This window comes from Cnephaeus nilssonii, assembly GCF_951640355.1.
Source record: "Cnephaeus nilssonii genome assembly, chromosome: 9".
Classification (NCBI taxonomy): Eukaryota; Metazoa; Chordata; class Mammalia; order Chiroptera; family Vespertilionidae; genus Cnephaeus; species Cnephaeus nilssonii.
Genome location: NC_137080.1, coordinates 86,216,277 through 86,240,717, shown reverse-complemented (window position 1 = coordinate 86,240,717; position 24,441 = coordinate 86,216,277). Strand labels below are relative to the sequence as shown.

The following is a 24,441-nucleotide window of genomic DNA, read 5'->3' as shown; positions in this document are numbered from 1 at the left end:
AGTGGAAGGGAAGGAGGAAGGGGAAAAGGGAGAGAGAAGGAGAGAGGGAGGGAGGGGGAGAGAGAGAGAGAGAGAGGGAGAGAGAGAGAGAGAGAGAGAGAAACATTGGTGTGAGAGAGACACATCAATAATCAATAGGCTGCCTTCCGAAGGTACCTATGGGGCGGGGATCAAACCTGCAACCCAAGTACGAGCCTTGACCAGGAATCGAACCCACGACCCTTTGGTGCACAGGCCAACGCTCTAACCCAGCCACGGCTATTTTTAAAAACTTTTATTCAAGTGTCATCTTGACACACAAAAAGCACATGTAGCTTAAATGTTCAATTTGCTGAGTTTTCACAAACTGAGCACACTTGTATAACCAATGTGGGATTAAATTTAAAGCATATTTTACGTTTCTAACAAACCAGACATATTAGTGTGTACTGTGCCAGATTCAGAGGACTCTGAGCTCAAGCAGGCGACTTCAGACAGTAAGGCTGGGGAGCTGGGCTGATCCAGAGTTTAGGGTCCCTGGATACAGACTGAGAAGGGGGCGGGGTGTAGCTCTAGGGTCTGTGGTCGGGGAGGGGGCAGAGAGAGGCGGTGGGGGCTGCCCTGGAGACAATGTCCACCCCTCATCCTGCACCTCATTCTTGGAAGCGGGTGAGGCCCAGCCCCGGGCCCAGGTGAGCCTAAGCTGGTAAGAATGCAGCAGTGGCCAAGCCCGGGCGCGGGCGCGTCCCGGTGACTCAGCCCTTGCCAGGAAGGGGGAGTCCGCCCCATCGCCAGGGCTCCCAGACGGCAGCCGGATCGGATCCGGGCTGGCTCCCGGGCGCCAGGCTCAGCCCCCGCAGCAGGCAGCCCGGCCCCGGGAGCTGGGCCCCTCCTCCCGGCCCGGGACCCCTCTTCGGGCTGCAGCCACCTGGGCTCTTCGCGGGACGCGGGCCCGGGTGGCGAGAGCGCGGGGGCGCCGCGGGGCCCCGGCGATCTTGGCCGAGACGGCGCCGCGCGGACCTCCGAGCGCCGTAAGTAGCCACCGCGCGGGCCGGGGAAGTCCCTCACGCGGCCCCGCGGCCCAGCCCCCGGCTGCCGCCGCGGGACGGGGCGAGCTGGCCTGGCGCCGCCGCCGCCTCCCTAATTGCTCGCTGGCCTCGCGGTGCGGAGCCCAGACGCGGCTCGGAGGCGGCTGGTTAGTGTGGCGGAGCCGCTGTCACCTCGCGGCGCGCCCAGCCCCACCCGCGGCCGCAGGGCCGGGGCCGGGGTCCCGGGGTCGCGCTGAGGGTCCTTGAACCCCCGTGGGCTGCCGTCGGCGGCTTCCTGGCTACCCCACGGCCCGAGGAAGGCCCAGCACACCATTCCAGATGTGCCCCGCTGCCCGCCCTGGAAGGCCCCCTCTCTCCCCTTCCCCGCGCCCCCACAACTCGGGAGGCCCGGATCCCAGCCCGGAGCTGAAGGAAAGGCTGCACCGGAGAAGGGCTCTTTGCCTCCCGAGCTGGTTTTCGGACACAGATTCCCACGCGCCCCCGGCGGGGTGGGAGGTTAGGGATGCTCAGCGGCCAGAGCACTCGGGAGGGCAGCTCGCCACCAAGCCCTGGGGACAACCAACCTCTGGCGGGGCGGGCACGGCCTCTGCAGCCCCCGACCCCGGGCGCCGGCTTAGGGTCCCCAGGGGACGGAGGGGGTGGGCAGGGGGTGCCCGGGGAACTTGACCCCTCCCATCGCCGGGACTGGGAGATGTGGAGGCCACAGCATTCAGACAACTAGCCCTGAGTGGCTGTAGTCACCGCGCTGTCTCTCTCGTTCTCCGAACTTTCCGCAAACTTTTGCAGAGCTTAGGACAGGCGAAGGGGAACGCGCAGCCCCTGGGGGCGCTGGAGCTGGGGGGCGGAGATTTGGGGAGACTGGGGCCCACCTCTGCCAGCGCGGAAGAAACGCGTGGAGCCAGCTTCCTGTGGGGGCTCGGGCCGCGGCGCCCCGCGGACAGTCGCGTCCGGCCCAGGCAGCGCCGAGCCCCGCGCGGGGGCAGGGACGCGGCGGTGGGGGTGGGGGTGGGGGTGGGCAGGGAGCGCTGGGACAGCGAGGAGGGGGCGGGGAGAGGGTGGGCCGGGGAGGAAGGGAGGCGCGAGGCCAGCGGGGGAGGAGGGAGGGGGCTGGAGGGAGGAGAGGAAGGAGGAAGGGGGCGCGCGGCGCGAGCTGGCGCCGGAATGAGAGAGCGTCGTGAGTGAGGAGGGGAGGGGGCGCGGGGCGGGCACCGGGAGCTGCGTGGCCCCTCGGCGGGGGCGCCCTGGGCAGGCGCGCATGGCAGGCCCGGCGCCGTGATCCCGGAGGGGCGAGAGAGGAGCGCGCAGCTTGCACGAGTAAGTTCGTCGGTGGCCGAACCGGACGGAGGAGGCGCTCGCCTGCGGCCGGATCGCCCCTGCCAGTCCCCCTTCCCCGCACGCGCAGCGCGGGGCAAGGTCGGCCCCACCCGCTGAGCCCTGTTTTCCGCAGGTCCCGGGCCGATGTCCCAGGTGAGTGGCCAGCACTCCCCTCGTCGCGACGCTCCCCATGAAGCCCCCAGCGCAGCCCCCGGCCCAGGTACGATGTGGGGGGTGAGGGGGTGGAGAGGGAGGCTGGACCGGAGCGGGGTGGGTGGCTCCGGGGTGGGGGGGTGTTAGTTCTCCCCCCCCTTCTCCCTGAGACACGAGGAGACAGTTTCGGGGAGCTTGGTGGAAGTGGGGGCGAGGGGTCTGGCTATCTGGGACGGGGTCCAAAACCAGTGGAGCGCTGGGGTGATGGGGGCAGGGCCCCAACGCAGCCGGGGCTGGGCCAAGTTGGCTCTAACTCCCCTCACTCCCAACCAGACACACACACACACACACACACACACACTCACACTGCAGGCTGTCTGTCCGTCTGGGACTTGTGTCCCAGCCATTTCGGCCCAGTGTGTAAATATTTATGGGGGCCTCAGGCGAAGGTGGGGATGTCTGAGTCTTTCTCCCCTTCCCTTCCCCCAACCCAACCAGAGCCCAGCGCTTCCCGAAAACTTTTGTTCGCCTAAAGCGGCCACAGGACCCGGCCCCTCCCCTTCTTGCCATCTGTCTTGCTCGCCTTCCTCCCCACCGGGGCCTGGCCAGTCCCCTTTGCTCCTACCCTGCATACACACACACACACACACACACAGCCCTTCTCCTAGCTCACAGGGTCTGTAACATCCCCGGGTTCTTGCAGGAGCCTCCCTACTCAGGGAGGTTTGGGACTCCCTGAGGGTGGGAGCCCCCTGGGCTGTGGCTCTCAGCCCCCCTCACTGTACAGATGTGAGCAGAGGCTCATTGTGGAACAGAGTCAGAAGTGGGGAACTTTTGGGATCTGTTCAGGGCAGAGGGCTGGGGTGCAGGAATATAGGCCCAGATTGCATGACTTTAATCCCAGCTCCGAGTGAGTCTAATTCATTTGCCTCTTTCTCTCTCACACACACCCCCCACTCTCCTTTTCTCCCCCTTTGAGTAATGATGGTCTGGTCCTGGACCTCTGACACAACTCCCGGCCTGGCCTGGGACAAGTTCCTTCCCCTCTGGCCTCAGTCTCCACATCCGCCCATGAGAGCCTGTCTGCCTGCTGGAGGGCCTGTCGCAGCTACCCAGGTCTGCGAGTGAGAAGCATGGCCCTCTGCCCCCCACCCCACCCCCAGGCTTTGGAGGTGGGGGGCCCCTAGAACAGAGTGAGGACAAGCGGGGGATATCTGGCCAGGGGCCAGCACGTGAATGACACTAATGTGCCTGCTGCACGCGCCCCCCGTAATCCTCAGATTCCCTCCTCTCTGTGGGCCCCTGGAGCAGGGGCTTCTGGGAATAAGCTCCTCCAAGAGCTGGGCTCCTTCAGGCTGGAGAGAGCTGGAGCCAGGGGCTGGGGAGGGTTTCTGGGGGCTGGGAACCTCTCTCCCGCTCAGCTTCCCTCGCCCCTCCTCTCTTTCTCAGCCTCCTTCTGGCCTATCCTCCCACTCCCTGCTTTCTTCCTCTGCTTATCTGTTTTCTCTGCCACCCCCCCCCCCCCCAGTGCCTCTTTCCAAGATCCTCTCCCTGTGCGACCCACCCACTCTCAGTCCCGAAGGGAGAAGAGGGGCTACATGTGCTGGGGCAGGGGACAAAGGCTGGGGGGGGGGGGGATCACTGGGAGGGTTGAGCCCGGGGTTGTAACTTGAGGCCCCCAGCACCCCAGCGAGCCCCCTCCCCAGACTGGGCTGAGCCAGACAATGTGGCTTTCATAACAGGAGGAGGCCTGGCTCTGCCGCCCTGGGAGCATGAGGCTGCTGCCCAGGAAGCCCAAACCGCAGGAGACCCAGCCAAAACCCCACAGACGCCTGAATCCGAGACCAGAATCCCCCACGCTCCCTGCTGAGCCCTGACGGCACAGCAAGGCCAGGGTGCTGCCCCCGGGGGCCCTGCTGGCAGGACAGCCAGGGAACAAGTCAGCCCCTCCCTCCGCAGAGTAAGATGAAAAATGGGGTGAAGGAGCCTCGGGGCAGCTCTGGTTGGGGCAGGTGGCCAAGCCCCCACACCCTTGGCGCCCCCAGTGGCTTCTCCCCACCCACCCCTTGAGAGCCCCAGAACCTGGCTCCCTAACCCACAGCAGATTTCTGCCCAGCACTGGGGCGTCACATTCCTGCTCTTGGTTCTAAATTGAATTTCCTGGGGAATTGGAGCCTTCAGACCTAAAATAAAACCAACCCAACCCAGCCTAACAAGCCAGCTCAGGCCCTCTCTGGTCCTCAGCCGGTGGCCTGGGACTGTGACCAGGGTGTCACAGCTATGTATCAAGAGAGTCCACATTCTCGCCTTCTTGGAGTTCAGAGCCAGTCGCCACCCCCAGTCCTCACTGTCTCCTTCTCTCTCCTTCCCTGAGCTGGGCGAGTCCAAGCTCCAGAGCTCAGTCCTCACCAACAGACCTTGCTGAGTCCCTGCTGTGGTGCCAGATGAACAGTGACACCACCACCAGCCAGAGCCAGGGAGGCTGCCCGGGGCGTTGAGGGGCCAGGACTCCACTGCCAGGTTATAGTGAACAGCAGGGATGCTGAGTACTAAGTTCTCAGTAAGTGGGCCACTCCGAGGACGGACAGTTGGCTCGGGGCTCAGGGAAGGCCCTGGAGGAAGAGCTGAAGCTTGAGCTGGGTTAGGAAGGGTGGGCTGGATTGTGGAGTGGGAGAAAGGAACAAGCTAAGCCTGAGGGGCCGGGTCAGAAGGCCTGGGGCCGTGGAGAGGTCAGTATGCCTGGAACATGTGATCCCTGTCCATGGATTATTAAAGATCTAGACTGAGGCCTTGGCTAGCAGGCCAGGGAGAGACCGGAGTTCTGAGCAGAGCAGATCCTGGCCCGCTCTCTCTGCAAAGCTGGTCAGGGCTCCCAGGGAGAAGCCCATGGAGAAGGCTGGGTGTGCGGGATCTGGCCTTGCCGCTCCGGAACAATGGCCCTGTGGTCACTTTCCAGCCTCGGAGTGAACCCATCCCACCTGGAAGAGGTCCCCCATTTCTTCTTAGTGCCCCTCACCTTGGTGGACAGCTGGCGGAGGGAGCCCACAGGTGCCCTGCTGAGACTGTGGGTCTCTCACCCTACCCTTTTGGGCTGATGGATTTAAACATTTTCCACCCTCTTCTCGGCTGTCTTTCCAGAGCTCAGGGCGTGGACCAGCGCCTTATCCTGTGTTAGGAATGAACGTGTGTCAGGCAACGGGGCTGTTGCCTTTCTGTATTTCCCGCTTGTGGAGGGGGACCCCTGCTCAGAGATGCCCCCAGCACCTGTGGCCCTCTGTGCACATTAGAAAGAGGTGGCCCTCTGCTCAGCTGCAGCAGGTAGGCAGCTGGCTGAGCCAATGGCACCTCCAGGAAGCCGGGCACAACCAGGGTCTTCAGCCCACCCCTGCCCCCTTGGCCGGTGCCTTTATGCAGAACATGACTTGCACATCCACAAGCCAGCTTTGGCCTTCGCTGGCCACCCTGCCTCCAGCCCACGCTGCATTTCTACCCTCTGGGGACATCCTTTGGGCGTTCTTCCTCAGAGATGTTCTCTCCTCGGTGGCTGGACAGCAGAGTCCCACAGTCACAAGAAGGAAAACTGGGCTCTTTCTTTCTCTCTCTCTCTCTCTCTCTCTCTCTCTCTCTCTCTCTCTCTATTTATTTTTTTTAATATATTTTATTGATTTTTTACAGAGAGGAAGGGAGAGGGATAGAGAGTTAGAAACATCGATGAGAGAGAAACATCTATCAGCTGCCTCCTGCACACTCCCCACTGGGGATGTGCCCACAACCAAGGTACATGCCCTTGACCAGAATCGAACCTGGGACCCTTGAGTCCACAGGCTGACGCTCTATCCACTGAGCCAAACCGGTTAGGGCTCTTTCCAGCTCTTGATGGGTGAGCACTTGGGCTTCGCCTCGTGTCTGGCTTTTTGCCCCATGTGCCCTGGCGAGAGCTGTTTCTTGGTCCAGCATCTAGGCGCAGGCCCTGTGACTCACAGAGCGGGTCCTCCCGCCACTTCTCCTTCTCACTCTGCTTTCGGTTCTCCGGGCACTCGGCGCAGTTTCCTCCTGCCCTCAGCGCTGCTCCCTGGGGCAGCTGCGGCTCCCCTCCGCGGCCCCTCCTGACCCAGGAGAGCCGCCCCTTGATGTCTCCAGGCCAAGATGCCTGAACTGGATTCCCTTTCCTGGTTTGTGTGAGGAGGGCAGGTGGTGGGTCAGTGGGTGGAAGTGCTCCTGGATGGCCCTGCAGGCCAGGACACTGCTGAGCCTCTCATTACTCTCTGAACCCCTGAGAGATCAGCATTAGGAACCCCGTTACACACAAGGTAACCCAAGTCCCGGTAACTTGCCCAAGCTGGTAACTGGGGAGACGGGGCTTGGACCTGACACTTCCCTCTCAGACTTCTTCCTTTTACCACAGGGAGAGTCCGCGCTCCCCCTTCAGGGCCAGAGGCTGGAGCTGGGCAGGCCCCCTTCTCCAGAGAATTAGGACCCAAGCCCTGATCCCCGCCTTCACGCACAACCTGGGGTCTCAGCCCTAAAAGTCTTGTCCGAGCTGCTGCAGACACGCTCAGGGCCAGGAGAGGCCCATCGACCAGGCAGCATCTCCTCCCTCGTGTCATCTCCACTCGCCTTCCCCACCCCGTCCCAGCTTTGTGACCTTCCAAACGCCATTTGACCTCTCTCTCTCCTTACCCAGGGGGATGGGGTTCTCAGCAGCCCAAAGAGTGGACAGGGCTGGAGGCAGCCCACCCCGTCTCTGTTAAGCAGGAGTGGGCACCATGAGGGGTTCCCAACACATGACTCTGGTGTCCCCTAGAAGTCACTGGCGCCCCAGCCCCTTCCGCCTCCGGCCCTGGCTCCTGGCTCCAGGCCGGGCCCGTGTTTCCCTGGGCAGGAGTGAGAGTGAGCGTGCCTGCTGCTCTCTGCTCCGCACTGGGCCCCGGGGCCTGTTCCCCTGGCCATGGGACACCAGGGTCTTTGAAACAAGAATTGCTCAGGGCGCTCTGAAGGTCAGGAGCTGTAGAGGGATGCTCAGGGCCCAGGGAGGCAGCTGAGCCGCTGAGTGTCCCCTCAAGGTGTCCCCCTCTCCTCTCCCCAAACCTGAGTGCCCAGCCTTCATTATCTCCCTCCTCCCTTTCCCCCACTCCATTGGAGACAGCTCGGAGAGGTTCCCCATATGTAAGCCCAGTGTTCCTCATCGTTGATTTGTTTCTATTTTCAAGACTGGATTTTGTCTCTCTGTCCCTCTGGTGCCTCTCTCTCAGGCTCTGTGATGTGTGTTCGCGTGGCTGTGAATATTTTACTGGGTCTCACCGCCCTTTCTCTCCATCCTCCTCTGTCTCCCCGAGTCCCTCTCCTCTCCGTGGTCTTTGGTTTGTGTCCCTCTGAGTCTCTTGTTTCTATGTTTCCCTGCTCCCAATGTGGCATGTGGGGCACCCTCTTGAGGCCCCCGTCTTCCCGCTGCACAGCCCGAGGTCCGCTGAGGCTCAGGCTGCACCCTGCACCCTGCCATTGCCCAGTCTGCTCCTTGGCCCCATGACCCTGCCTTCACCCTCCTGCGCCCTCCCGCCCCTCAGGCCTTCCCACACCCTGTGAGAACCAGGGCCCCTCTCTACCTCCCTCCTCCACCGCCCATCCCCCTAACCTTTTCCCCTGGGCCCAGGGGCCCAGTCCGGCCTCCTGCCGCCTGGGGAGCTGTGGGTTTGAAGGTGGCTCCCTTCCTTCCTTCCGCCCACCGTGCAGAGGGCTGAGCTGGTCACTGTAATTACATGTGGCTGCAGCCCGCCTCTTCCCAGCCCTCTCATCCTCTCCCTGTCGCTCCTGCCCCTCAATCCAGGCCTCAGCCTTCCCCTCACCCTAGGTTTTCTCTAACTCTTTCTCTTGCTGTCTTCCTCTCTCTGACCCAATTTCTCACTGTCTGCCTCCCTCTCGCTCAGCCTGTGCCGCGCTGCCTTCTCCTTCGCCTCTGCCTCTGCCCCTGTCTTATCTCTCTCTCCATCGCTACTCTCGCTCTGTTGCTGAGCCTCCCTCCCGGTGCAGGCTGTCTGTCACTGGGTTTCTGGGGCTCTCCCCTTCCGTGCCCAGTCCCCGCCTTCTGAGGCTCTATCTTTGCTTCTACTTGTCACTGTCCCTTTGATTCTTTCTCTCTCGCTGTCACTCCTGGGGCCTGTCCCTATCTCTCCATCGCCGACCACCTGTCTGTTCTCTCCTGCACTGTGTTTCTCCTTCTTCTCCTGACACCACCAATACACGCATGCACACACATGCACAGGCACACATGAGCACATGCTCACACACCCTCGCTCACTCACGCGCTGTGGTTTGGGAGTCTATTTTGGAGTCTGGCACTGTTGCCAGGTAGGGTAAAGGCTGGGTAACTGTACAAAGAGACCAAGAATGAGGGCTCCCAGCAATCTGGGCTGCAGGGAGGGGACCGGGCTGGGCACACAGAAGGGCACCGGGAAACACCTCGCTCGTCTGCTTTTTCCCCAGCCCAGACCCCATCGCCCCTGCCTGGGCTGGAGGCAGGGACAGGACCCACTCACTCTGTGGAGGCAGTGCTAGAAGAGGGCTCCCTGGAGGAGGAGGCACCCCCCATGCCTCAAGGCAATGGCCCGGGGGCCCCCCAGGCCCTGGACAGCACTGACCTCGACGTCCCCACAGAAGCTGTGACACGTGAGTCCTCGGGGGCCGGGGAATTGGGGTGACAACACGGAGGGGTTACAGTGGGGAATGCCATCCAGATGGGCTGGCAGAAATGCAGTGGGTGCTCTCGGGAACCTCGCACAGGGCCAGGACCCGGAGGGTGGGCAGAGGAGAGGTGTCTGACACGGTCACTGTCCTTTCTGTCTAGGAAGATCTCCACGCACAAAATTATTAGCATAAGATTAGTTCAAAATGAGTGTGCACAGGCAAAGTAAGTCAGGACCCCGGCAATATGGTGCAGGACACGAGAGCCTGGGGCTCGGGGAAGAGGCCCAGGGACCAGGGAGGGGCAGCCAGAGCCCAGCACAGCACCAGCCTTCAGGGTGTCCAGGGCAAAAGGACGGAGGGAAGCCCCCAGTTGGTCTGGGCAGAAAGGAGCAAAATTCAGTTTCATTCCCAGGCTCGGTGTGAGGTCTCCAAGGAGGTTCTGGGAGGAAGAGCATCTCCACCGTCACCCTCAGGAGCAGGGGAAGGGGCAGCCGGAACTGTTGTGTAACGACGACTAAGATGCCCAAATCTGCAGACACGGTTGCACTTCCCAACTTTCTTTCCCCGAATGATCCCAAGCGCTGTCCAGCCTGCTGTGAGGCAGCGTGGCTATTGTCAGGCCCATTTTACAGACCAGAAAACTGAGGCGCAGAGAACCACTCACCCTGGACAGAAGCTGGGGGACTCGGGTCTCCTGACCCAGTGCTCTTTCCTGTGCCCGCCCACCCGGCTGGCATGCTGAGCCGGGAGCCGCCGCCGCCAGGCAGGGCATCTGGGGCGAAGTTGGACTCCCTGGAAGTCAGGGTTGCTAAATCCTGCTCGCGCACTGCCCTCAGCCCCTCCAAACACGCCCACCAGCAGAAATAGGGGAAAGAGGTCAGCACAGTGGCCAGTCTGGGTGGGAGTTGGACAGTCGCTCCTGTGTCTATGGGCCCTGAGTGTTTGCTCTGTGACTCAGTCCCCCTGGTCACTCCACTGCTATGGCCACAGGCAAGCTCTGTGTCTGCCCACACCCCCCAGGGCCCTCAGCTCACCACACATGCCCGCCCTCTGGTCACTGTGCCATGTTTAGGCAGCAGGGCAGGGGGCACTGAGGCTGGCCAAGGATTCAAGCTCAGTCACCCCCATGGGGCCAAGAGGTGGGGGTATGATGATTCAGGCTTGGCCACTTCCCTTACCCCTGTTTACCCAGATGCAGGCACCAGCCACGCCTCAGGGGGGAAGGCTTCCAGCGTAGAGCAGAGCCTCTCCAGAGCCGGTCTCCCATCCTGCCAGACTCCCCACCTTTCTGCTCCTTTCTCCCAACCTCCATCCCCTCCCCCTCCCTCTCCTAGACATGGACTCTTGGCGAGTTTTATCCGCCAGGGCCTCAGTGTTGCCATCTGTGAAATGGGGCTAATAATAGATCTCTCCGGATACTCAAAGACATCACGACACATAAAGCTCTTAGCACTGTGCCTGGCACCAGTAACAGCTCAAAACATGCCAACTACTAGTTCTGAGCATAGTGATTGTTGTGCTAGAAGCAGCCTGTTCCCCAGTCCCTTGTCTCCCAATCTCTGCCCCCTCCTTGCCTGTGGCCTGTGAGCTTCAGCTTCCAGCTTCTAGGCTGGTCCACCTCTGGCAGGAGCTGTGGGCCTTGGACAAGTTACTGTACCTCTCTGGGACTCAGTTTCCTCGTCCGTAAGGGAGGATACAGCCCAGTAGCAATACCCAGAGGATCCAGCGAGTGAGTAATTAGCAAGTCAAGGGCTTAAACTGGTGACCGACAAGCAGTACGTGCTCAGTGGTGTGACTACTGCCATTCCCAGAAGGCCCAGCGCCTCGCCAGGCACTGAGGCTGCCTCCCTTCTCCGTCTCCAGGCCCCCTCCCCCGTCTCCTCCTACCACAGTTCAAACACAGAGGCCAGGCCTGGAGGGTGTTGGGGGACCAGGCCCCAGCACCTGAGAGATGGAAGTTCCCCATGTTCACAGAGGCCCTCGGGCCCATGGGTCCTGCCCGGGTCCTGCCCTGAGGGCTCCGAGTGCTAGTGCCCCTCTCAGCGCCCTCCCCGACACACAGCTGCCCTCGTGGCTTATGAACAGAACGGCCTTTCAGGTGAGCAGACTTGAGTGGGTGAGGGAAGAACTGGGTGTTTGGCGGGTTCTCTGGAGCCAGCTTCCCTGCACCTCACGGATAAAGCTGAAGTCTGGTCCCTCAGCCTGCGAAGGGGACTCGGGGGTTCCTGGCCTCAGGGGTCTCCCCGCTGGCCTCCCTCTTCCCTTCTTCTCTCCCTCCTCACCCAGACCCCAAGGGCCCCTCAGCAAACTCTCGCCAGCCACCCCACAGAGGCCGACAGGGCAGGGCGTGGAGGAGAGGAGATAGAGGGGCTGCTGTGAGGAGCCCCCGAATTCCAGACCAGGCATTCATCTCCAAACAGATGTTTCTAATAACTCACCCAGCGCACGAAGGGCAAAAACAGCTGGGGGCTTGGCAGAGGCCGAAGTGAAGGTTAACTACTTCACTGCTGCCCTCCCACCCCAGCCAAACTGTCCCGGTCCCTCCCCCAACCGCCACCTCTCCTGCCCAAATCCCAGGACCCCAAGTCAGGAGAATGGATCTCATGTAGGGAGGAGGTGGGGTCCAGCACTCTGAGCCCCTCTTGCACCTCTGACTTCTGGAATGAGCACTGGCCTGGGAGTCCGGAGCCAGGCTCCACTCTGCTGCTATTTCCTGGTGTGCCTCTGGGCACGTCAGTTCTGCTCTCTGGGCCTCAGTTTCCTCATCTGCAGGATGCAAATCTGGCTGGGTCAACTGTGGTGTCTTTGCGGACAAAGCAGGCAGGAGCAGAACGGAGCCTGGCTCCCAACTCCACCCCCCTTTCTCGTCATCTCTCCAGGCCAGCCTCAGGGGAACCCCTTGGGCTGCACCCCACTACTGGCGAATGGCTCTGGCCACCCGTTGGAGCTGGGCGGCGCCAGGCGGGCGGGGAATGGTGCCCTGGGCGGCCCCAAGGCCCACCGGAAGCTGCAGGCTCACCCATCTCTCGCCAGCCAGGGCAGCAAGAAGAGCAAGGGCAGCACCAAGTCCGCTGCCTCCCAGATCCCGCTCCAGGCACAGGAAGGTGAGTACCACCGCTCCCTCGAGGGGCCTCCAAAGCCAGGCTCTTCAAGGCCTGATCCAGGGACCAGCAGCAGCGTCTTCCCCGGGCTTCTAGGTACAAGTCTCGGCCCTAGGCCAGGCCCACTGGATCTGAACCTCTGGGCGGGGCAGGAGCCGGGCTCTCACAAGCCCTCCAGGGAGTCTGACGCAAGACTCAAATCTGAGAACTTTGCAAAGGTGGTTGGATAAACTGAGGCAAATGTGCCTTTTCAAGGCCAACGCCTCCCCACCCCTGCTCTCCCAGAGTTTCTGTAACAAGGAACGGAGCCAGACGGCCTAATCCCGCTTAAGCCGTCCCGTTTCTGGAAAAGGAAATTTTCCTCAAGGAGGGGACCATCTGTTTAGTGAGAGCGGACAGAACACCTGGCAGAACAGAACGACGCACCATTAGACGCTTAATTGGGGAGGTCGGCAGGGGCTACTAAGGTGCAGTGGGAGGTCAGGAACGGAGATACACCAGCCATTGTTCTTGCAACACCAAGGCCCTCTGCAGGGCCACGCTGGGCCTCTCCCTCCCCCCTCCCCAACATCAATTCAGCATGAGTCCCAGCTGCCTGTAGCTTAGTGGTGCTTGACCTTTACCCCAGACTTTTTAAGTGATTCTTGTCCATGTTGGGGGACTCTGACCTAGTTCTCTGCAAACAGGATTCAGTGCACACATTTGCACATGCGTATTCATAAACCTCCCCACCTCACAGAGCAGATTCTGCCCAGTTAATTTATGAAAGAGGTATTTATTCATTAAAGTGTAGTGGGCATTGCTATGAACCAGGCACTGTGCTATGTGCTGGGTACCCAGTCCATGGCCTCATAAGCTCTCATGAGAGAGACACAGCAGGGAATCACCATATGATGTGATAAATCATGATGAAGCCACACACAGGGGATTATGGGAACACAGGGGACACCCACTCCAGCCCAGAAAGTCAGGGAGGGGCGCCTAGGAAGGCTCTGGAGGAGTCTGAGCAAGGCTTAAAGGTTGAGAAGGAGGATCTAGTTAGGGGGATTTATCAAAGAGGTGAGAAATGGCTAGAATGGCTAGATTATGAAGTTCAAGGTGAGGAATGGTGGGAGGTGAGACTCCAGGCCAGGGCCAGGAGGCGGGGGTGCCTCGTAAACCATGCTCAGTGGACTTCGATTATCGGTTATCGGGAGGGCAATAGGAAGCCACTGAGGGTTTCAAGCAAGGTGGTGACCTCATCAGATTTGCATTGGAAGAGAGCGCCCTTCTTCAGCTTGCAGATAGCTTGCAGGGGTTCCAGCTGTACCAGACCCCACTCCCCCCACACAGGAAAGGGCTGGGGGAGTCAGACCCTCCATGGCAGTGTGAGACTCCCACAGGACCAGCAGCCTGTGCCAGGGGCTCACCTGCTCAGGAGACATGGACACTCTGCCCCTTGGTCTGGCCCCTGGCAGGGGTGCCAGCTCAGCATCCGGGCAGCACACTGAGCGCTTCAGAGTGTGGACACCAGAGCCAGCCTGCCTGGGTTCAGGTCCCAGCACCAGCACTTACCAGCTGGGTGCCCAAGAGCGGGCTCCTGCATCAATGCACCCCCGTTTATTTACTCAGCACCAACCATGTGTCCGGCACTGTTCTGGGGACAAAGAGGCCTGCCCTTGTGGAGCTCACAGTTCAGTGGGAGGAAAAGCTGGGTAATGCGGTGGAAAGTGACAAGTCCTACTGGGGCCAGGTGAAGGAGGCCAGGGCAAGGGGGTGGGGTGCCGGAATGGGGGTGCTGGGGTGGGGCGGGCAGGTTGCATTATTAAAGAGGGTGGCATTTGGGCACTGAAGGAGGGGCGGGAATGAGCACCAGCATTTATCTGGGGCCATAGCGTTCCAGGTTGGGGGTGGGATGGGGGAGTAGTGCCTGCGTGAGGAGGAGCAGGCTGTGTGGCCACAGCAGGGACACAGGGGACAGAGGTGGGGGTGGGGGGGTGGGGGGGTGGGGGGGAGCAAACCCAATCACATGGACCATGGAGGCCACTCTGAGATTTTTAGCTTTTACTCCCAGTGAGGCAGAAGCCACTGGAGGGACAGAGGGACAGAATCCCATCCAAGTTTTTAAGGGCCCCTGGTGTGTGGGGTGGGATGGCTGGAGTGGGAGTCAAAGGCGGGGAGTGGAGAAGCAGTTGCCCTGGCAGAGATTAGCAGCATGGGAGGATTCTGGATATATATATATATATATATATATATATATATATATATATATATATATATTAGAGGCCCGATGCACGAAATTCGTGCAAGAGTAGGCCTTCCTTTCCCTGGCTGCCGGCACCAGCTTCCCTCTGGCACCTGGGACCTGGGCTTCCCTCGCAGCCCTGGCTTTGTCTGGAAGGTCGTCTGATCTAATTAGCATGTTACACTTTTATTATTATAGATATATATACACATACACACATACATACACATAATTTTATATTTTTATTGATTTCAGAGAGGAAGGGAGAGGGAGAGAGAAATAGGAACATCAATGATGAGAGAGAATCATTGATTGGCTGCCTCCTGCACGCCCCACACTGGGGATGGAGGCCGCAACCCGGGCATGTGCCCTGACTGGGAATCGAACTGGAACTGTGACCCCCTGGTTCATAGGTGGATGCTCAACCACTGAGCCATGCTGCCGGGGCTCTGGCTATATTTTGAAGTGATTTCTCTGCCTCCGTGTCTTGATCTGTAGAGCGGGGTTAATAGTAGTCCCACCTCATGGAGTTGTGCAAGTTTAAACAAGTTTAATTCATGCCCAGCATTTAGAACAGTGCCTGCAACGTGTCACCCCCGGTGCCCGTTAAACAAGTGACCGAGGAGGGTTAAAAGCTCGGGATCCAGACTGCCTGGCTGACCCCTCACTCCGGCTTACCAGGCGGGGGTGTGTCCCTCACTCTGTGCTAAGCAGGCTCCTCACAGCCCCCACTTCCCGGAGCTGCCGGTTGCTCCAGCTTAATTGCTGCCGGGCACTGAGCGCTCAGTGACGGGGCGGCAGGGCCGTGCCGGGCCTCGCCCCACACCCGCTCTCCCGCGCCTCCCGCAGACTGCTGCGTGCACTGCATCCTGTCCTGCCTGTTCTGCGAGTTCCTGACGCTGTGCAACATCGTCCTGGACTGCGCCACGTGCGGCTCCTGCAGCTCCGAGGACTCGTGCCTCTGCTGCTGCTGCTGCGGCTCCGGCGAGTGCGCCGACTGCGACCTGCCCTGCGACCTGGACTGCGGCATCCTGGACGCCTGCTGCGAGTCGGCCGACTGCCTGGAGATCTGCATGGAGTGCTGCGGGCTCTGCTTCTCCTCCTGACCGCGGCCCCGCAGCTCCAGGGGGCGGCCGGGGCTGGCGCCCAAAGCTGATCGGCCCCCTCCCGTCCCCCCTCCCCCGCCCGGGACCTCCCAGAACCCCAGCCCAGTGAGGTGCGGGGGGTGGGGGGCGCTCCGGGGACCACCTCAGTCCCGGGAGCCGGGCCCGCGGCGGAGAGCCCGTCCTCCAGGCCGGGGACCTGGCGGCGGGGGGCCAGGGTGGGACCCGCTCGGGGACGAGGGCGCGGAACACTGTGAACGTCGGGGGAGGGCAGGGGCGCGGGAGGCGGGCTGTGCGCTTCTCTACCTCTCCCCGCCCCCGGCGCCCGCCTCCCGCTGCGCCCAGGCTGCGAGCGCAGCAAAATGTGAAAAGAGGCGCCCGCCCCGCCCTCAGCCGGCCCCTCCCTGCTCCTCTTTCCCGGGCTGTGGGGGTGGGGTGGGGTGACCCAGACAGTGACCCCAGCGCGCAGAGCTGGGCTCGGACCGGGGCGGGCGGGAGGGGGAAGGGTATAGAAAAGACTGGAAGGGGAGAGGGGATGGAGGGAGGGTCTGTTCCATTTGTCGCTGTAAATAAAGGTATTTGTCATCTCCGATTTCCTCGGGGCTCCTAAGTAACGTCCAGGGACCACGACTCTGAAAAGCAAACACCCCCCACACCCCTACGAAGCGCCGGAGGGATGAGGCTTTGGGGTGCGGGGGGGGGGGGCTTTCCTTCTTCCCTCCCTCTTCTTGCTTCTCAGTAAGGGAAGGGCGAAGTGGGGACCAACTCCCCACCGTTATTCCCTGTTCCCGCCAAAGGGGAGGGAGGTCCAGAAAGGGAAGAGGTAACCTTGGCACGGAATTAACAGCAGGTGTGTCCAGGTTTTGATTAATCTCCTGTGGACTCCAGCCATCCCAGCAATGGCTCCAACTCCAAGGGTGGCACCTCTGTCCCAGGCAGAGCCATGTCCAGGGGAGGGGCGACCCTGGGCCCAGCACAGCCTGAGCTTGCCCTGGGCTGCACTGGGAGGCTTGGGTGGGGGTCACGGCCCAGTTCAGTCACCTCCAAAAAGAAACGGTCTGGACTGGCAGGGGCCTCCCAGGCATGTGTCCAGTGCCCTTGGTGTGCAGGGCAGGGGCAGGCCTGAGCAGGGCAGGGTCCCCCTGGGGCGGTGGACGCTGACCGTGGGAGGGCCGGCTGGACGGAGCCTCCCCCCCCCCCCCGCCCCCATCGCGGACCTGAGGAAGCCAGAGGGGCCCGGGTGAGTGAGAGGATGTCTTGTTGGCTGGACTTGGATTGTCTTGAGGAGAAGACATGGCTGACGAAGGCCTTGGGAAGTGGAGATCTCGTGGGAAATTGGTGGCCACTGCTTCCAGAAACAGTCTGCAGTGGTCTGGGAGGACGGAGGGAGCTCAGAAAAAGGGCCCAATGAAACAGTAACTCTCCTAAGGAATGTCATAGGCGGGGGCAGCCTGGCCTTGGCAGTGGGCCGCAGTTGCAGCAGGAGGAAATGTGAGGCGGTGAGAGGGCCTCCACCCACCCCCACATCTCTCCTGCCATCCCACTCCCCACCCCCACCCCACCCATCCCCACCCCCTGCCGCCCCCATGCACGTGAACACAGGTTCTCTGACCTCTGGGACCACATAGGAAACTCAGGACACAGAGAGCGTGCCCTCCCTGCCCAGGGTCACGCAGGCAGGACCAAAGCCAGGAGAGAAGCCCATCCTGTACGCCCTCAACGTTTGTTTCTCTGTTTGCTTATTTCCTTTTGTGCTTAGTTATTTCATGCCCACGGTCCAAAGGTCCAAAGTCTAATCTGTGCATAAACGAGCATTTGCACATATTGCTTTTTTTTTTTTTTTTTTTTTACAAAAATGTCAAAATCCTATACACATAGTCGTGTTCTGTTCTTATCTCTTAACCACTGGTCTCGGAATCTTTCTTATCAGGAGTTCCGCTGAGGGATGAGCTGCAATCCAAGGACATCTCCAGCTCAGCCCCTTCCACGGACTCCCCGTTATAAACGGGGTTTCCAACGTGTCCTTGTGCACGAGCGAGCTCTAGTGAGACTATTCCTGAACGTGGCAGTGCGGGGCTTCAAGCTGTGCCTTTGTGACTGACAGGCTGCCCAGCGGCCCCGGGTGAGGCTGAGCCAGTCTGTTCCCAGGGCCTCAGGGAGCGGCCACTCCTCTGCCGCTGCTGTGGCTCTTTGTCCTGAGGACAGACAATGGTGGGGGGGCTCAACCTCAGGTCTTCCCAGAGGCTGGGGTCTGAGGAAGTCTGGGAGGCCAGAGGGCCAATGTGTGTGGTGGGAAGGGGGGGGAGGGGGAAGGGGGGAGTGCTACAGACCAGCCAGAGGTCTGGTCCAGGTGGGCAGGAAGGCCCCCTCCCGGCCCTCTCCCCTCCGTGGGGGCAGGAAGAGGCGCCTCTGCAATCCAAATAGTGATTTCCTGCTGCAGGCTCCCGCCAGGCTGTTTTCTTTAGGGCCGCGGCTGAAACCAGAGAGGCTGGGCCGGTGGGGGTGGGACGGGCAGGATTTAGCCAGCCTCCCCCCAGCGCGCGCGCGCGCGCGCACACACACACACACACACACACACACTCACTCTCACACACATATTCACATAGTCTTTGGCTCACACACACAGTCATTCACTTACATATACACGGACTCTCCTTACAGTCACTACTCACATACATTCCACAAAGTCTCTCTTACATACACACACACACACACACACACACACACAGCGCGCACACATATACATGCCCTCACATACTTCACATTTCAGCGCCTGCACCCGCCACCAGCCCTGGGCAGCCTGAGTGGTGCCGCTGAGCCCTGTGTTCACTCCCCTCACCCAGGCCGCCCTGCCTTCCCCGACGCCCCCATCTCACCCAGGAGGCCCTCGTAGCTGCTGGGAAGCAGACGGCATTTGTCTTAGAGGCCACCCACCCATGCAACGCTGCCGAGACATCCGTCCAGGGCAAGCCTGCGCTCTAGACCCTTCCCCTCCACTCCACGGCCCTTCCCCGCCGACTCCCAGTCTCTGCTCTTCAACCAGCCAGTTCCAGCCCTGCCTCTGCTGTGGGCCCCAGGGAAGGCCCTTGCACGCTCTGGGCCTCCGTTCCCTCAGATGTGCGATGGGACAGCAGTGAGACTGGAAAGCTGGTGGTGGCCGTGGTGGCCGGGGAGCTGGCCTGCCTCTCTGGTTCTCCTTCATCTGTGGAGCAGCAGACCCACCCCTTTCGCCCAAGAGACGTCTTGAGGGGCCCCTTCAGGTCTAACCCAAAACAGGCATTCACCCCCACGCGTGTGGGCAGAGAAGGTGGTGAGGCCAAATTGAGTTGTTCCTGGCCTGGACTGCCTGTGTGCACTGGGGGGACCTTGTGTGCCAAACCCAAGAGCTGTTGCCCATGCTGAGCAAGTAGCTGAGCCGGGGGCCGGCTTGTGAGGAAAGGGGCGGTCAGCCCGCCCCTCGGCATCCATAGCCTCCGTCAGCTTCTGCCCGGACTTTGGCACATGTCACTGCATTCTCCATGCCCCCACCCAGAGCTGGGCAAAGCCAGCTTCAGGCCCTGCCGCCCCCGGGCCCCAGAGCTGCTGGGATGGGATCCCTTTTAGCAGCCCGAAGCCGGGTTGCCTGCAGCCAACCATGCCTGGGGCCTTCGCCAGGCCCTACCCGCCAGGGAGATGAGGCAGCAGCGGGGGCTGAGGGCTGCTCCCCGAGGCCCTCCGGACACTTGCTGGGCAGTGGGAAAGCAGAGTGGGCGTGGAGCTCTCAGGACCGGCCCAGCGCAAGGAGGGGTGGGGGAGAAGCAGGGACAGGGACCTCAGGCCACTCAGGGGGCAGCAGAGGGGACAGAGGTCACAGACCTCCCCCTGTCACCTCTGTGTTTATGCTCCTTCCCACATTTTGACTTTCCTAGGATTAAGGAGACACAGCACAGATGAAACCTATGGCCACAGCCCTCCTGCCGCCCCTGCCACCCCCTCACCTTCCACCTCCTCCAGAGGAAAGCCCCTCCCCCCTTCCTTGAACCTCACCTAGTTTTACTTCCTCTCCCTGACCCTGTAGCATCCCACCTGTGGGGGTGCCGCTGTCTGGGTTACAGCCTCATCCCTTTATACTGCAGACAGGTGTGGGGAGTGGGGTGGGGAGGGGTGTTCACATGCTGGGCCTACCTGGCATTCCTCAGGTTGGCCGCCTCAGGGGGTCCAGGGAAGGGGCTAAGGCTCATCCCTGGGCCAGTCACCGTGTCAGAGTATTAGCCCGGCCAGTGTGGCTCAGTGGTTGAGCATTGATCCAGGAACCAAGAGGTCGCTGGTTCAATTCCCTGTCAGGGCACATGCCAGGGTTGTGGGCTGGATCCCCAGCAGGGGGCATGCAGGAGGCAGCCAACTGATGATGTTTCTATCTCTCTACCCCTCTCCCTTCCTCTCTCTCTCAATAAAAATATATGTTTCAAAAAGAGAGGGAAGTAGAGATTGAAGGTGGACGGGAGATGGAGTGAGATGAAGAAAGGAGGCGAAGAGACAAGGAGGCAGATGGGACAATGCAGACAAAGCGTCCATAAGCCCTGGAGGCAGCAAAGCAGGCAGGCTGGGGCACATGTCCCTAGCTCCTCCCAAGGTCGCCGGCAGAGGGCCGAGGGGGCCGTGTGCCCGCGGCCGGGTCCCTCCCAGGCCGGAGCCTCTGCAGCCGCACCGGGCAGCTCGGCATTAATTAGGGGCCCAGCTAATGGCTCAGAAGATTGGCCAGTTCCAGGGACGCTGCTGAATAGACACCTCGGTGAGATTTATTCCTAATTATCTCATTTGTCTCCCCCCATTACTCTTTATGGCTGGGATTTATGGGGCCATTAATGGGGCCCGGCCAGGCCAGGATAAGTGTGAGCCTTGAGATACTTCATAATAATAACAATAACAACGCTCACCCTGACCAGATTAATGGGGGATTTGCCTTCTTGCCCTCTCCACCCCCTGTCCTTGGGACCCCAGATACCGGCTGCCCACACGTCCCTGTCCCTTCTGGGACCCTGGTTCTCAGCTCCAGGTCCTCAGCCACCTGTGGCGTTCAAGCTGTGGCCCCTCTGCCCCCACCCACCCCTGGCATCTTCTCTGGGGCCGCTGATGGGGAGCTTCTAGGTGATAGCGTGGGGATGTGCATTCCAGCAGTGACACCTCTGGGACAAGCCCTGGAGAGTAATTGATGATGCTTTTGGCTGCAAACAGCAGAAAACCCAGGCAAAGGTGGCTTAATCTGTAAGGACATGTATCACCTCCTTCACAGGAAGCGCAGAGGTGGGTGACCCCGAGCCGACGGGGAGGGTCAGAGATGCCATCCCTCTGCTCTGTCATCCTCAGCATGTGGGCCACACCTGCCCTCCTGGTCACAAAGCGGCTACTGCAGCCCAGGCATCAGGCACACACACAGCCATAGAGCAAAGAGGCCGTGGGACAGAGAGGCCTTCTCCTCCTGCTCCTTTCACCGGGGGCAGGAGGGGGGATATTGCCAGAGCTCCTGGCAGGTCTGCTCACACCTTTGTCCAGACCGGTCACAGGTGGCCTTAGGCTGGGCTCCCCGGGCAGACCTTAGACAAGGCTCTGAGGACAAATGAGTTTGTTCAGGAAGGGATTCCAGGAAACAGTCTCAGGAAGAGGGGGTGAGACTGGGCGGGAGGGCAGCCGATAAAGGGCATGTCATCCGATCGGGTACCACGGAGGGGACTGGCCCCCAATCCTGGGTGCCTCTGGGGGAGCTAAGGTGCTTATACACAAACCTGCTGTGCCTGGTTGAGGGCTGTTCCCAAAGGAGTGTCCACCTTCAGCACTTGCTGCCTGATGGGCTGCTGGTGGGAGCAAGGGATGGAGATGCCCACAGGGGTTGGCGCAGCTTTCCCTGGTGAGGCCGGGCCTGCGGGCCCATCACCCAGCGCGGGCTTGCAGTGATTGCGGCCAGACCCGGCTTGACTGGCTGTTGGGCAGGTGAAAGGGGCTGGCTGGCGGGGAGGCCGCCAGGGTCTGCCACCGCCTTCCCCCACCTCCTCCCCAGGTCACCCTTTGGACGCTGCCACCAGGACCGGTCTCAGGGGCCAAGCAATTCCACATCCGGGTAAGGAGAACGTGGGGACAAAGCCACAGAGCGGCGGCGAGCTTCCGCCTCCGCCCTGTGGAGTGGTCACCTCCGCCGCTCCCCCTGCTTAGCTCAGGGGGGAAGCAAGAGATGGCCCTGCCCAACGCCTCCCATGGCCACAGACTCACTCCCTCCTCTGACCCACCCCTCAGGCGTCCCCCCGCTCAGGGCGAAGTCTAGCCGCCTGTCAGTAGACAGGACCCGCCCACCTCACGAGGGAACTGGGCACCAGGAACGCTGGTAACCACCGCTGGGGTGTCCATTCATGCATCTCCTTTGGCGGAATCTACTAACGGGGACAGGTGCATGGCATCCAACCCAGCGATTCCCTGCTAGTTACCCTTGAAACAGGCATGTGTGCCCGCATGCTCCAAAAGGCACAGCTGAGAGTGTCCACAGCAGCATCACTCATAACCCCCAAATGGAAACCCAGCTGTCCATTGATGGCAGAATGGATAAACCAATCGTGCGTTCCCAGGATGGAATTTGACCCGGCAGTGAGAATGAACCTGTGCAACCACACACAGCAACGTGGACAAATCTCAAACCCGGAGCTGAGTAGCAACGACAAACACAAAATACAAGGACAGAGAGCCCAGCCAGGGTGCCGGTGGTCAGACAGTTACCCATCGTCACCGCAGGCGCAGGGCTGGGCGGGCCTGCAGGACCTCCAGGCGTGGTACCCGTCCGCCTCTTCATCGGGTGCTGCTTGGGTAAATGTGCTCAGTGCTGATGTGCAAACACTGTACTTCAAGAAAAGGATGTACATGTTCCTGACTCACACGTGAGAATGGGCAGGAAGCAGGGGGTTCCCCAATCCTGACCCCGTGTTCTATATAAGAAGACACCGAGGCTCAGAGGGACCATGACGTTGCCTCCCGAGCTCCCAGGTCCGGTCAGCAGCCTGGCCGGGTGGGGATGCAGCCCTCTCCATGCCTGCTTTATCACACTTTCTTTCCCATCACCCCCGAGCGACAACATGTGCCCTGAGGAGCACAAAGGCTTTGGAGGCCTGTGAGGCCGGCCTCACTCTGAGGCCCTCCCTCCTTGGGCTCACACAGAGCCTGTTACCCGGGGGAGCACACATGTGCAGCCTCAGACCTCATGGGCAGCACTTCCAGGAAATGAGAGTCACGTGGTGGGAGAGAAGGTCTCGCCAGAAAGAAAACTAATGTTTAGTGAATAAGTGCTGTACTTGTTATCTGTCACTATATAACAAAACAAAAACAATCTAATAGCTTAAAACAATGCACGTGGACTCTTTCACAGTTCTCGTGGGTCAGGCATGCGGCCGTGGCTGAGCGGGCGGGTCTGGTTCAGGGTCACTGGTGAGGCTGGCTGCCGTCAGGATGCCGGCCAGAGCCACGGTCATCGGCAAGCCTGATGGGGCCGGAGGCTCTGCTCCCAGGTTGGCTCCCTCACGGCTGGCAAGTCTGTGCTCTCTTTCCTGTTCTTTCCCCCGTTTGCTGCCGAGAGTGTGGGAGCCACTGCCCTGGACCGTGAGAACTGGGCCTGGCAGAGCGGAGCTGGAAGGAGCCTGGGGCTCTGAGAACCTCGAGGAGCAGCGCCGCCCGGCCCGTACCACTGTCTCCAAACCTCCCTCCCTGCGAGAGGAACGCACATGGAGCAGATACAATGGCACTGCACACAGGCAGGCGGTCCACAGCGTCTGTCACAGGAAGTGACTGCCCCGCGTCACAGCCACTGGAGTGGGGCGTCTAAGTCGGAACCGGGTCCCCTGCCTCCCAGCTTAGGGTGCATCCTGCTTTGTAGGAAGCAGCACGGGGACCTGAGACAAGCTCAGGTTCTAAAGCCAGAAGACCAGGCCCAGGCTGCCTCACTGGAGAGGGCATCCTGAAAATGAGAGTTCCCTTCCCAAGCCAACTTCCTCACCTGTCAAGTGGGCCTGATGAAGCACACCACACAGTGCTGAGCACCTGAGTGGGCCTGGCGATCACAGAAAATACCAGTGTCTAACCACGACCGAGGGAGGTGAAATAAGCATGGGGCCTGGTTCATGGAGACATGGTCCCCAGCTTCCCAGGTGTGTGGACTCCAAGGCCGGGTCCCAACAGACAGGGGCTCCCACCCTGCTCTCTCAAATCACTCTTTCCGAGGGAGGTCAGCTGCCGGGGGTGTGAGGACACTCAGATAGCCCTCTGGAGAGGGGACACTCAGACAGCCCTCTGGGCCCCCTGCTCACAGCTAGCCATGCGAGGGAGCCGCTTGGGGAATGGATGTTTCCGTTTCGTCAAGGTTGCAGGTGACCGTAGCTCTGGCCAACATTTTGGCTGCAACCAGGCATCGGGCACACACACACAGCGATGGAACATGTGGCCTGAACCAGACCCACCCAGCTCAGCTATGTCCAGATTCCTGACCCACAGGAACTGTGGGCAAAAGACCTGAATGGACTTTCTTCCGAAGAAGATATAATACAGGCCAACAGGGACATGAAAAGATGCTCAACATCACCAGTCATCAGGAAAACGCAAATCAAAGCCACAGTGAGATATCATGTCATACCTGTTCAGATGGCTGTCATAAAACACAAGTGATAAATTACTATACTACTTACTTGCACTATAATTGTAAACCTACTTTCGCCCACCCCTGTATATGCATATATGCATCACCTATGGACACAGACAATAGTATGGGGAAAGCCTAGGGAAGGAGGTGGGGGCAAATAGGGGGAAAATGGGACACATCTGTAATACTG

General features: G+C 60.6%; 1 protein-coding gene across 2 annotated transcripts; it reads left to right on the top strand.

The window, feature by feature from the left end:
- Positions 1 to 763: 763 nt before the first annotated feature.
- On the top strand, positions 764 to 16,083 carry MDFI (MyoD family inhibitor). Of its 2 annotated transcripts, none has more exons than XM_079780609.1 (5): positions 764 to 1,010; positions 2,476 to 2,562; positions 8,976 to 9,158; positions 12,056 to 12,280; positions 15,351 to 16,083. In XM_079780609.1, exons 2-5 carry the CDS (start codon positions 2,487 to 2,489, stop codon positions 15,605 to 15,607), a joined length of 741 nt encoding a protein of 246 aa, XP_079636735.1. In that variant the 5' UTR covers positions 764 to 1,010; positions 2,476 to 2,486; the 3' UTR covers positions 15,608 to 16,083. The 2 variants fall into 2 exon arrangements, with proteins under 2 accessions (XP_079636735.1, XP_079636736.1); XM_079780610.1 differs by lacking the exon at positions 764 to 1,010 and adding an exon at positions 2,201 to 2,342.
- The last annotated feature ends 8,358 nt before the right edge of the window (positions 16,084 to 24,441 follow it).